This window comes from Morus notabilis, unplaced genomic scaffold (genome assembly GCF_000414095.1).
Source record: "Morus notabilis unplaced genomic scaffold, ASM41409v2 Scaffold297, whole genome shotgun sequence".
NCBI lineage: Eukaryota > Viridiplantae > Streptophyta > Magnoliopsida > Rosales > Moraceae > Morus > Morus notabilis.
Genome location: NW_010357726.1, coordinates 279910 through 291922, shown reverse-complemented (window position 1 = coordinate 291922; position 12013 = coordinate 279910). Strand labels below are relative to the sequence as shown.

Here is a 12013-nt window from a genome sequence, read left to right as displayed (position 1 = left end):
TCTTCCGATGACCTTGGGTACTGCAGAAAGAGTCAAGCTGAATTACTTTAACACATAACAATGGGTAGACAATTGAATTGATTATATAACCAACTTGATTTTCTTTCTAGTGGTCGTAAGGGAAATCTGATTATCGATTCTCAACCCCTACTCTTCTGAACAATTCGTGCACGTGAAAGAAATGTTCACAATCAAGAGATATAAGTATATTCAGCTACAAAGAGGTAAAAAATGTCGAACAGCCGCAAAACAAAAAAGAAAGAAAACCATGTAATGTGTAGGAAGTATAATACTGACGTAGTAGTATGTAGGCGCACTATTCAATTCAGTTCCTTTAGAGGAACAGCAGCAGCAACCTCCCATTCTCTTCTACTTATCTCCGCCGCGAATTTAAAGCTTTTTGCACTTGGTGCAGCATGTCCTCTTCATCACAAAATGCAATAAAGTAATTATAAATAAACCCGGATAACAACGACAAAGATATGCAAGATCAAACTTTATGTCATAAAATGGCAATATAATATCCCACAGAAGTTGTGCTATTCCTTCAAGTAAAATTCACAATTAAGTGACACAAACAAACTTGCAAGAAAACAAGAGAGGAAAAATTACTCTACGGAAAGATTGCTATGATAAATTTTAAAAGGAAAAACTAACAATACAAGATTATGACTAATTCTGAACTTAGTCTATTGGTCGTAACAAACAAATCTATAAGCGTGATACGGACCAATATTCACAAACCTAATATCACAGCTCATATAGCTAAATCAGCTAATAGTTTAACTTCAAAAGCTAATTATAAACTGATTTTCACCAACTCCACAACAACCAGTCGCATGGAGTAAACCTATTCAAACAATTCAATTGCAACAATACATAGATACATATATATACATAGATACATATATATACATATATACATATACACACACACCCCCCTCGAAACCTAACGAAACAAACAGAAAATCAAAATCAGTACAATATCAACAAAACCTATTGAAACGAGTAGAAGAACAACACGATACGTATAATTACATCGAATAATAGCGATAAAAAGTAAGAGATAGAGGAAATGGAGGAAACAAACAAGAATCTCGAATTCCGAGAATTCAAACCGATCATGAATTCGATTTCCCGGTTAGAGAGAGAAAGTAAACAACAAGAGATTAAGAGAGAGAGAGAGAGACAGAGAGAGAGAGAGAGAGAGAGAGAGAGAGAGAGAATTCGGAATTCGTAGCGGTTCTTTGTTACCTGAGCGTCTGGAGAGGGATTGGGGAGAGGAATCGGAATAGAATCGAATGGCTGCGCAATTGGAATTGGAATTGTCAACGAGGTGGACTGGTTTGAGTGAGTTTGGTCATCCTTTATAGCCTACCAAGGCTCTGTTGCACTTTTTACGTGCTAGAGAGAGAAAGAGAGAGGAGAGAGAAAGAGAGTTGCAGTAGAAATGGACATGGAAGAAAAATGGTGGAATTTTTAGACAGGAGAGAGAAAATCCGTTTGTCTTTTGGTTAACTCCACGCTACTTGCTGGACCTGATGGCACGTGGATTTTGCATTGGGCGACTGATTGGACTGGGCTTGCAATATTTGGGCTTAGCAAGAGATGTCATGGAGACAAATATTTTTGAACGTGGACGAATCAGAACTTTTATATTTTATATTTTATTTATAATTTTTTTAATTAAATAATTATATTAATAAAAGAGTGTTTATTAAGATTAAAGAATAAAAGTTTATTCATGTACTTTTAAATGTACTTTTAAAAGTAGATTCTTCGAGAGAAGGAGAGGATGTGACGTGTAAATGGGGGCCTCGGTGTGAACGATCATCTTCGATTTTTGATGGGCTAAGTTCTCTCTCTCCCTATTATTGGGCCTGCTATGGGCCCTTGATAGGTCCAGTTGTAGATTACTGAACGCAAAGTTGTGTATACGACGTCCAACTGTTGGAGTTTGGTAAACAGAAGTTTGTCTTCATTTTGAAAAGAATTCACGAGTGAATTTGCTCACATTTTTTAGGTAAATTTACAAAATAATCCACTTTCTTTTGGTTTCTATCCTAGACGGTCTATAAAGACAGTTTATGTAGCCATTATTTAAGGTAAAAAGAACAACAAGTTGAGAATTATTATGCAATATTTCACTTTTTGTATTTATCCCACTGAAGGGTATAAATAGACCTATGTCGTCACCTATACATCCTAAGTCATAGAAGTCATCTCAAACACTCGGTGTATTTTTACTCTAGAGTGAAATCCATGTACGTGTTATAGAAAACTAACTTTATATTGAGTGTTAAAGTATAAAATTATTTTTGACCCACCTCCTAATAGTTTAAGTTTTTAGGATGAATTGGTAAACTAACATGGTATCAGAGTGGAATGTCCTGAGTTCAGACTCCCGTAATTGTACTCTTTATTCCCATTTAAAATTGTCATCATGTGTTGGGTCTTTAATATATTTCAGGCTTAAATATTCACGTGTTGGACTTTTTAATTAATTTACCCATACGATTGCCCATTATCCAGCTCATACGTGAGGGGGAGTGTTAAAATATAAAACTATTGTTGGTTCACCTCTTAATAGCTTAAGCTTTTAGGATGAATTGGTGAACTAACAGAGAGTGAAATATTCGTTGCCTTTTGTAATTTTATCTTTTATTCGTACGTGACAAGTCAATCTTAGTGAAGAAAAACACGAAATCATAATGTTTAACAAATTTTCAACGTCCCGCTAGTGTATGCAAATGCTATTTCTGACTTATTTTTCTTTGGGTTTGAATGGCTGAACAAGTGAATGACTATCATTCATTCAACCGTGAATTTGGAACAATTGACAGATGATATCATTTTCTACAAAGAAACGAGTAACGTCCGAATCTATCAACCAAAAAAAGGAACATCAGAATCTCAAAATTTATCTTCTAGTTCACGCACGCAAACATTATAATAAGACTTTGAACTCAAAATCAAGTCAACTTTTAATGTGTGAAACTACAAATTATGTTCAATGACAACTTTTCTTCTATGGACGTCCCCTTTTTTTTTTTTTTTTTAAAAAAAAATCTCACATCCATGATTCAACTCTAGGGAACTTGTTTATTTATTTATTTTTTAACCAAGACTCTAAAAAGAGGATGGCAACCAATTGCTTTTGCACAAAGTACTTGCAGGGACTAATATTGGCTAAACGACACTAGAATGCGTAGCACCATCAAGTTGGGATTAAAATTTAAACGAAAATAGTAGAAAATAGGCTAATATGAAAAGCTTAAGAAAGTATATAGGTCAACTTTTAGTTATAAAAATTAATTGACTATAACTTGTCAAGTTATGGTTCATAACCAGATAAGTTATGGATAAATTTGTCAAGTTATGATTCATAACTAGACAAATTATGAATAAAAATGGACAATAACTTGTCAAGTTATGGTTCATAACCAGACAAGTTATGGACAAAAATAATAATTTGACATATTTATTAACTTATGTAAACTATTGGCCTATTAATTTTAATTTATCTCAAGTATTGGCCTATTTATCTATTTCTCTCAAATTTAAAAGGGTCACATCATCTACAAGACTACAATGATTATAAGGCATCGTTCATTTCACCGATTTAAGTTTATAATTCAAGTTTTACTACAGTAAAAAACTCTTAAAAATAATCACATTTAATTTTTTTATTATAATAAAAAATTTTCATATAAAATCACATATTAATCTAAATTAAAAATTTAAATCAACAAATTAAACATCTATAAAAATAAAAATAAAAAAAAATAAAAACAGCATCAATTCTGCAAACGACAATATATAATATGTAATGATTTTTTTTTAATTGAGAGAGAGAGAGAGAGAGAGAGAGAGAGGGGAAGCAGAGGGAGAGCGTCATTGATTTGAATTCTTTTGACTCTTCACGGAATGCAAAAGAAAAAGCTTACACAAAGCCCCATAACAGAGAGAAAAGAAAAGTAACAGCGGCTCATTGGTAGCATAGCACATCGAGTTTTCTAATTAGCCACTGTACCAAAAGATCCCGTGACATCAAATGACAATACAACATGAAATATGTGTACTTTCATTTTTATTTTTATCTTTCTGTAAAGGGTCAAATCACTAACCTTGTATTGTTATTTATATTAGTCGTGACTACTTGTTAGTCACCAACGTAGGCATGTATTTTAATGTCGTTTATGCTAAGTTGGCAAGAAAAACACATGTTGTCCGGTATGATTATAATTGATCTTTTAGTAAGGGAATCTAACTTATTTAAAGAAAACTTTTGTTTTTAAATGTGATTATATAATTTAATATCTTGTATGATTTTAGCATTTTGTCCATTAAAAATTGTAAAGGTAATTTGCTAAATCACTGCAAATTGAGAGGACAATTGAACTGATAACCTAAAAACATTCACTTGCCAATATGATGGAACTTTTTTTATTCGGGTATTCTACTCAACTTTGAAGTATGACTTGATGGCTGTATGAAAACCAATAACCACTTTATTTGCTAACTAGATAAAGAATAAACTTTGTTGTTCGTCTAACTAAAAATTTATCCTAATTTTCTCCTCTTTTCAGTGCCTTGTAGGCTAAATTTTTTTTAAAAGATTAGTAGTTTACACACTTAGAGTCCGTTTAATTTATTGAATTAAATTTTTAATTCAACTTTAAATGTAATTTTATGTAAAAAAATTTTATTATAATAAAAAAAAATTAAATATGACTATTTTTTAAAATTTTTTATTATAATAAAACTTAAATTTTAAACACGGAACCTTAATATTTACACAAATGCCTCTTCTCTTTCTGTATTCACAATAAATGCTTCACACCTCGACAGATTGTGAGATATGTCCACTAATTGGGCCCACCCCCATCCTGTATCTCACATCAAGACTCCAAATCCAACTCCTAATCCAAGCCAAGATGTTAAAAAGAAATCAAATCATGTTGGAATTAAACAGGAATAAGATCTCATTAGTAACAGCTTTTCTTTTGAGTTTATTTTTTTAATTTTTTTTTTGCTCTACCGCCAAATTTTTTCTATAATCTATACGTTAGTGCAAATAAGAATTATAAGGACCAAGAAGCGTGTTACTTTTAGACAATCACGATATGCTCAAATACCAGATAAGTAATGAGATATCAAATCTACGCTATTAATACTATCAAGGCATCAGCCAATATTACTACAAGGTTAGAATCCAAGGGAGAGTTAAATATGATCAGACAATCAAACTCTTCCACTTTCATTCTACAGTTAGTTTTATCTAAAGGTTAGAGAGAGTAGTATATGTAGAATTATATTACACAGCTTCTAGACTCTTAAAGCTCTCGCTCTCTGTGTTTCTCAGGGAAATCTCCCGTTTTCCGTCTCTTGGCCGCTGCTCGGACGAATTCAGTGATCACCGGCATGTCATCTAATGGCTTCTGCAACAAAACAAATAGCACAGATAATCAATATGATGTGCAAACAACAAGCCTGTATTTGATATTATATGTTTTTTTTTTTTTTTTTTGGCTACTACATTTGATATTATATGGTTTAAGAGTGTGAAACAGACCTGATGTGAATAAAAATGCCGTTGAACCATGTTAATCATATGTTCCCTGGATGGATTTGAATGGCTGCTTGCCTAATTACATGACACACAACACTAAATTTCACAAAGAATTTCCAATTTGAAGAATACAATAAGCCAAGTTCATAAAGTCAGTGAGACCTACAAGATTGAAATATCTGCAATATCTCCGCAATGAGTCGGTCCCTAGCCTCGCAAAGTTTACATTCTGATCATTGAAAATAAAGCTATTAGAATAGAAGATTGGCATGGCAAATGATGCATGGTATTAAAAATTAAATGCAAATGGCCTATTTAGTACACAAATCGATCCAAAAAATCTTACCGATCGAGATGTGTGGATGGACTGGACTTCTTTGTAACCACCTCCGCGGTTTATTGACTTCGCCGATGTTGACAGAATTGAGGACTTAACATGCCTAACTCTTGGCCTACTATGCTTGTGGAACTCAGTACTGCTACCTGCTTAGAGTGAAACATGATCAGAACCATGAAGGAAAGTATGTTTGAAACTTTGGCCTCGTTCGTTTCGCTGATTTGAGTTTAGAATTCGAGTTTTGCTACAGTAAAAAGCTCTCACAAACAATCACATCTAACTTTTTTGCTACAGTAAAAAGCTCTCACATACAATCACATCTCAACTCGAATTCTAAACTCAAATCAGCGAAACGAACGAGGCATTTGTAACTCCTTAACAAATGCAATCAATTTCTATGACAAAGCAGAAGTGAATGTGTAGTTATCGGAACAAACTTACAGAAATCATTATCTTTGTCACCAATCTCGGAGCTAGTACTGGAGTTGTCATAATCAAAATCGTCTTCTTCGTTCCCCGTTGGATGCTCCAGGACACTCAAGGCATTCCGTTGAAGCTTAACTTCAACCCCGTTTTTCAGGACCTTGCATGGCAAAACCATTCCTTGTCCTTAATAAACAAACTTCTCTTTGTTTCTAATGAATCACTAAAGCATCACAAACACACAAACAAGATAAATACTTGCTCTAATTCAACTTAATCCTAACTACATTCACTGAGAAGATAACTAACTCGCAAATACGAAATAACGATTGCCCAAAGAACCGAGTAAAATACCAATCAAATACTATTTAGGAACTGTTTCCAAATCAATTACCAGGCCATTACTTCCCGAAACACAGACAACGGTTCTAAAAGTGAAAGCAGAAATTACCAGGCCATAAATTACATATAAATTACAAATTTTCACGTTATTAATGAGATAATGTAATACATATGAATTACAGATTTTGGCTTTATTTTCCCTAACCTGTTTTTACATGCTACGACAACAACAACAATAATAAGTCTTAATCCCAACTTAATTGGGGTCGGCTATATGGATTTCACTTTTTCACGCAACTCTGTTCGAAATTAGACTTTCCTGAAGTTCTAGATGTAGAATGTCATTCCTAACTACGTCGGTCCACGTAATTCTTGGTATACCCCTCCCTCTCCTAGTATTAGGTATAAGAATGTCCTCTCAAGCACAAACTAGTGCTTCTAGCCATCTACGTTGGACGTGCCCGTACCACCTCAAGCGACCTTCCCGTACCTTATCTTCTATTGGTGCTACACCTACTTTACTACGAATAATTTCATTTCTTATGCAATCTATTCTCGTATGGCCACTCATTTATCTTAACATACGTATTTCTGTCACTCATCTTATATATATGTTGTCTCTTAATAGCCCAACATTCACTATCATATGCTAACTAAATGAAGTTAACATAAATGCCCGTCATTCAAGTGATGTGTTTCTTTGCGCAAACAGTTATCAGTGTCACAACATAATCTTAAATAACAAATAAACTTGAGTCATTCAAGCTGTAACATAAATCTTAAAATATATCCAAGGTTAGTGAAACACAACTTAATCATTAAATTAAACACAATAAAATAAACACTGCTAAATTAAAGAAAAGATATTCCTATGAGACAAATCTCATCAACTCTCAAACGAAAATTTCATAGAACAAGAGCAAGATACAAATAAAAATATCTAAGAAAAGAGACCAATTACCCAACATACAAAAAACTAAACTAATCAAATATAAGACAATAAAATTGAAACAAGAACCAATCCAAAGAGCTCCAAACAGATAAATATTTGAAATCAAGATATCCAGCTAAATTATACGAATTATTCCGAGCAAATTCTCAAATCCCAAAAAAAATATTAAAAATAATTTTTGTTCAGAAAAATATGATTTAAATTAATTAACTAAGTGTGGAATTCTAACGAATAAGGACATGAAAAAATAAAAAGGTCAACACACTTTGTCAGACATATAATTCTTCTCTTGTGGGTTAATTGGTCAGCTTTTTCTCCAAGCGTTGCGGCCACAGATTATATAAATTCTCTGTTTAATAATAAATTCTCTCTCTTGTGAAAACATAAACCTAAATCTCTTCTTTTTATTTTGCTGAAAAATCCCTAAATCCTAAATATTCACATATTCAGCCACTCAGAGACCCTACTGTACGGCACTAAAAGACAAAATCAGACAAGATAATTGCCGCATTACACGCACAACACGCGCCAAGATTTACCGCGACTGGAGCCACGCGCCGCAGAAACAGAACTTTATCTACAATCCTTTCTAACAATGAATGGATCTATCAAAACCAAATTATAATATTCTCTTTATCTTTATTTGTTTTTCCGTCTTTTAATTTATCATAATTAATTCAATAATACAATTTCCGTACTCGAAATTTTTAGTACTCATGAACAGTGACCAAAATCGACAACACAAAAAAACATTATTCCCATGATTCATGATTACTACGCTCCGTGACCATTCAATTTTTAGGGGATTAAAAGATTCCCTAATATAATATTCTATGCAATTAATAGTGCAAAATTGACTAATCATCTTAAATTTATTAATCAAATTCAAACCTTAAACTTGTACATAAACCAAAAAAAAAAAAAAAAGGATGGCACTACTGCCACTACATTCATAAAGGAGATTGCATTTTCAACTCAAAAGAAGGATCAATACAAATTAAAAAAAAAGAAGAACCAAATAAATGTGTAAAAGATCAAACGATAGATTGATTAAGGAATAATTATAGAGAAGAAAAGAAAAAAAAATACCAGCCAATGCCAGCCTCCTAAACCAACAGCCTTCTTGACTACACCTTGGAGACCCACCAAAACGGACTTGGTCCTATTGTTTCCAGTCACAATCACTTTGGTATGCCTCGGAAGAACAGAAAGCTCTTCATCCCCACTTTCCTCTCTCAACGGCGATACTACTCTTGAAGAACATAGCTCACTCTCCAACATTTTTTTTTTCTTTTTTTCCTTTTTTTTTGGGTAAAAATTCAAAATCACCCCAAATTCCAATAATTCTATCAAAGCCCACTTTGAAATACACAATTGAACTTTCTTATCCAATACCCATTTGCCCAAATTCAATAGGGTCTTCACTTTTCTATTTTTTTCTTTTTTGGGTAGTGGATTTGGAACTAGACCTCCTCCACAGGTAGCCTGAGAGAAAAAACCAGTAAAAGGGGTGTCAAAGAAAGAAGTGGACAAGATTCCATTGGTGCCATTTTCTGAAAATATATATATATATATACGCGTGTGTGTGTGTGTGTGTGTATATATATACATAGAGAGAGAGAGAGAGGGAGAGGGACCTGGTTTTCATAAATGGGAATTGAGGTCTGACACGATTTTTTACAGGGAAGTGTTGATGCAAAGAGCCAGAGGAGGGGAATCCAATCACTGGGTCACGGGCTTGGATTGGTCACAATAAATGAACCAAAACTGAGACGGATGTTTCACAACAAATATATGCTTCTAGACCTGAAAAGAGCACAAATAATAATGTTATTGTTGGAGATCAAAATTGGGTGTTTAAGAATTCCATTAGTAGACTATTAAATGTGCAATTAAGATAACGAAAAAAATAAAAAAACTGACCCAGAAGAAGAAGATAGTCATAAAACATATCTTACAGAGAAAAATGTGATTAATATATTGGGCAAAAGAAAACTTGGGATTGATTTGAATTCTAAAAAAATGCTTGCTAAGTTTTTGGGAAAAAATTGCTAAAATACAGACCAAATCCCATTTATTAGGCCATTTCCCAGAAAGCAATTAATATTTAATTTCATGAACAATATAAAAGAAAAAGAAAAAGAAGAAGAAGAAGATTCAGACGCAGAGCATTGGTTTTGATGCACTTTTTGAAAACCGAAAATGAGATTCAGAAGATGGTAAAAAGATGGATAAAAAACAAAACAAAACAAAACAAAAGAGAGAGAAACCCAATGGAATTTATTAGCATAACGCATACTCCATTTTGAAAATCTATCGAAAAAGACGAATTTCACACTCGAGTCACTGCATGAGAAACAATGCAAAATTAGCCAAAAATAAAAAAACCCACAAAACTCTCTTTCATGTTACAAACTTGAAACTCCCAATAAAAAAAAATTACACAAAAAAAAAAAATTGGAGAAAGTTTGAGCTAAAGCTGCGAGCTGATAAAAATACCTGTTTTTCCTTCAATGAGCGCCAAACTAAGAAAATTCTTAGTAGTGTAATGGTGATGATGATGATAAAGTAGGAAAATGCAGAGCACAGGACTGAAAATTCGCTTAGAGAGAGAAAGGAGGAGAGATAGAGAGAGAAGAGCACACTAAATGCTTACCAACTGCCAGGGAAACGACCTACCATGTGCCGTACGGTCACGCTCTATTAGAAACCGGCTCGACCGGTTTATGGCCTTTTTTTTTTTTTTTTTTATAACTTTTTTGAGTCTGTTTTCTTCTCATTTCTCGCGCTTTGTAATTTCTCTGTTTCGGCTCGGCTCGGCTCAGCCGGCTTTTCACTCGTCGCTTTGATTTGTCCTCTTGCGGGAGCGCAAATCTTCGTATGCGATCTCGTGGGCCTTGTCTCTGGAAATATCTCATGTCAAGAAAATTAGGACGCGTTTGAAATCGTTTTTAGTTGTTTTTTAAAATATTTTTGCACATTTTTTTAAAATACAAAACTAAAAACGATCTACAAATCGCATTTATTATTAAATATTTTAAAAATAAAAATAATAAATAATAATAAAAATTATTTTTGTAAAAGAAGTTAAAAAATAATTAGAATTTATTTTTTTTTTATTTTTATTTTTTAGTACTTATCAATAATGTTACATTAAATTATTAATTATTAAATAAATAATATAATAATTAATAATTAATAAATGAATATGACTATAATTAATAAATAATTAATAATAGTTTATTAAATAAATAACTAATAATTAATATATCAATCATATATATTAATTATAATCTATTAATTAGTAAATCGTTAATAAATAAAATAATAATAATTACTCAATTGATAATTAATATTAAATTATATAATAAATTTTAATATACTAATCAATAGTAATTAATAATTAGAAATCATCATTATTTAAATAATAATTATCAAAAATTGATCATGCAATGTATCAAATAATAGCTTATTAAATAAATGTTAGTAACTAATTAAATAATTATTTAATTATGTAACTAAAAGTTAATTATTTAAATAGTAAATAGAATATTAATATATTATTTGTATACTAATTATTTTTCTTAATACACTTATTGATTACTTATAAACTAATAAATATGAGTAAGTTACTAACATAGTAATTACTTATAATTAATTATTAATTACTATTTTTTTAATTATTTAGCATACTAATTCATTATATATATAGTTTAATTACTAATATACTCATTGATTATAATATATTCATCATTATTGTATTATTAATATATTAATTTTTATTTGCTAAGTGATTATCAATTATTAATTACTTAATATATTAATTTAACATTATTAATTACGTGTACTCGAAACAAAATTTTATAAATATAACCAAATACTCTTTTATTTTTTCATTATACTCAAAACAATCTTTTAAAAAATTAATCAAAAGCAATTTCAAAATCGGTCCGAGAATGATTTTCAAAACAATCTCATTTTCACTTTGATACTGAAAACAAAATCATTTTGAAAATATTACCAAACAGGTCCTTAGTTTTTTTTAAATAAAAAAAAATTAGTGTATTTTTACTTTTACCAATTTGAGTTTTCAGTTCTAAGTTTTTACAGTTAAAAGCTCTTAAAAAATATCAGATCTAATTTTTTTCTGCTACAATTAAAAATTCTTAGAAAATGTCACATCTCAGCTCGAATTGAAAACTCAAATCCCTAAAGTGAACAAGGCCTGTTTGCTTTGTTGAATGTTGATGTAAGCTCTTTTTTTTATGGAAAATTTCATTAATAATTAATAAATTACACAAATTGTCGCAAGTGATCACAATCTATAAAAGAGTTGACCTCGGATATTGACTGGATCTACCAATTAAGACAGAAGAAGCACAATGTT

At 31.4% G+C, this 12013-nt stretch overlaps 2 protein-coding genes across 4 annotated transcripts in view; both read right to left on the bottom strand.

The window, feature by feature from the left end:
- Positions 1-1471, bottom strand: part of LOC21411586 (probable E3 ubiquitin-protein ligase RHB1A) — a 3286-nt gene extending 1815 nt beyond the window's left edge. For both annotated transcript variants that reach the window (XM_024175634.1, XM_024175629.1), the window contains exons 1-3: positions 1255-1471; positions 298-423; positions 8-20 (exon numbers count right to left, since the gene is read on the bottom strand). In XM_024175634.1, the coding sequence (XP_024031402.1) occupies positions 8-20; positions 298-363 (79 nt within the window). In that variant the 5' untranslated portion in view covers positions 364-423; positions 1255-1471. The remainder of the gene's footprint in view (positions 1-7; positions 21-297; positions 424-1254) is intronic.
- A 3669-nt stretch (positions 1472-5140) lies between these two features.
- LOC21406995 lies at positions 5141-10270 on the bottom strand. 2 transcript variants are annotated; one of them, XM_024175736.1, is made up of 8 exons: positions 10126-10270; positions 9264-9432; positions 8716-9111; positions 6351-6492; positions 5919-6055; positions 5739-5801; positions 5576-5647; positions 5141-5441 (listed from the first exon to the last, which is right to left on the bottom strand). In XM_024175736.1, exons 3-8 carry the CDS (start codon positions 8905-8907, stop codon positions 5337-5339), a joined length of 711 nt encoding a protein of 236 aa, XP_024031504.1. In that variant the 5' UTR covers positions 8908-9111; positions 9264-9432; positions 10126-10270; the 3' UTR covers positions 5141-5336. The 2 variants fall into 2 exon arrangements, with proteins under 2 accessions (XP_024031504.1, XP_024031508.1); XM_024175740.1 differs by lacking the exon at positions 10126-10270 and adding an exon at positions 9926-9983.
- Positions 10271-12013: the final 1743 nt, after the last annotated feature.

Excerpts from the sequence above, each read along its gene's own strand:
- LOC21406995 (XM_024175736.1), bottom strand. The coding sequence starts at position 8,907 with ATGTTGGAGAGTGAGCTATGTTCTTCAAGAGTAGTATCGCCGTTGAGA. Across the intron at positions 6,056-6,350 it reads TGACAAAGATAATGATTTCT|GTAGCAGTACTGAGTTCCAC; the intron begins GTAAGTTTGTTC and ends CACTCTAAGCAG. Across the intron at positions 5,442-5,575 it reads GGCATTTTTATTCACATCAG|AAGCCATTAGATGACATGCC; the intron begins GTCTGTTTCACA and ends GTTTTGTTGCAG.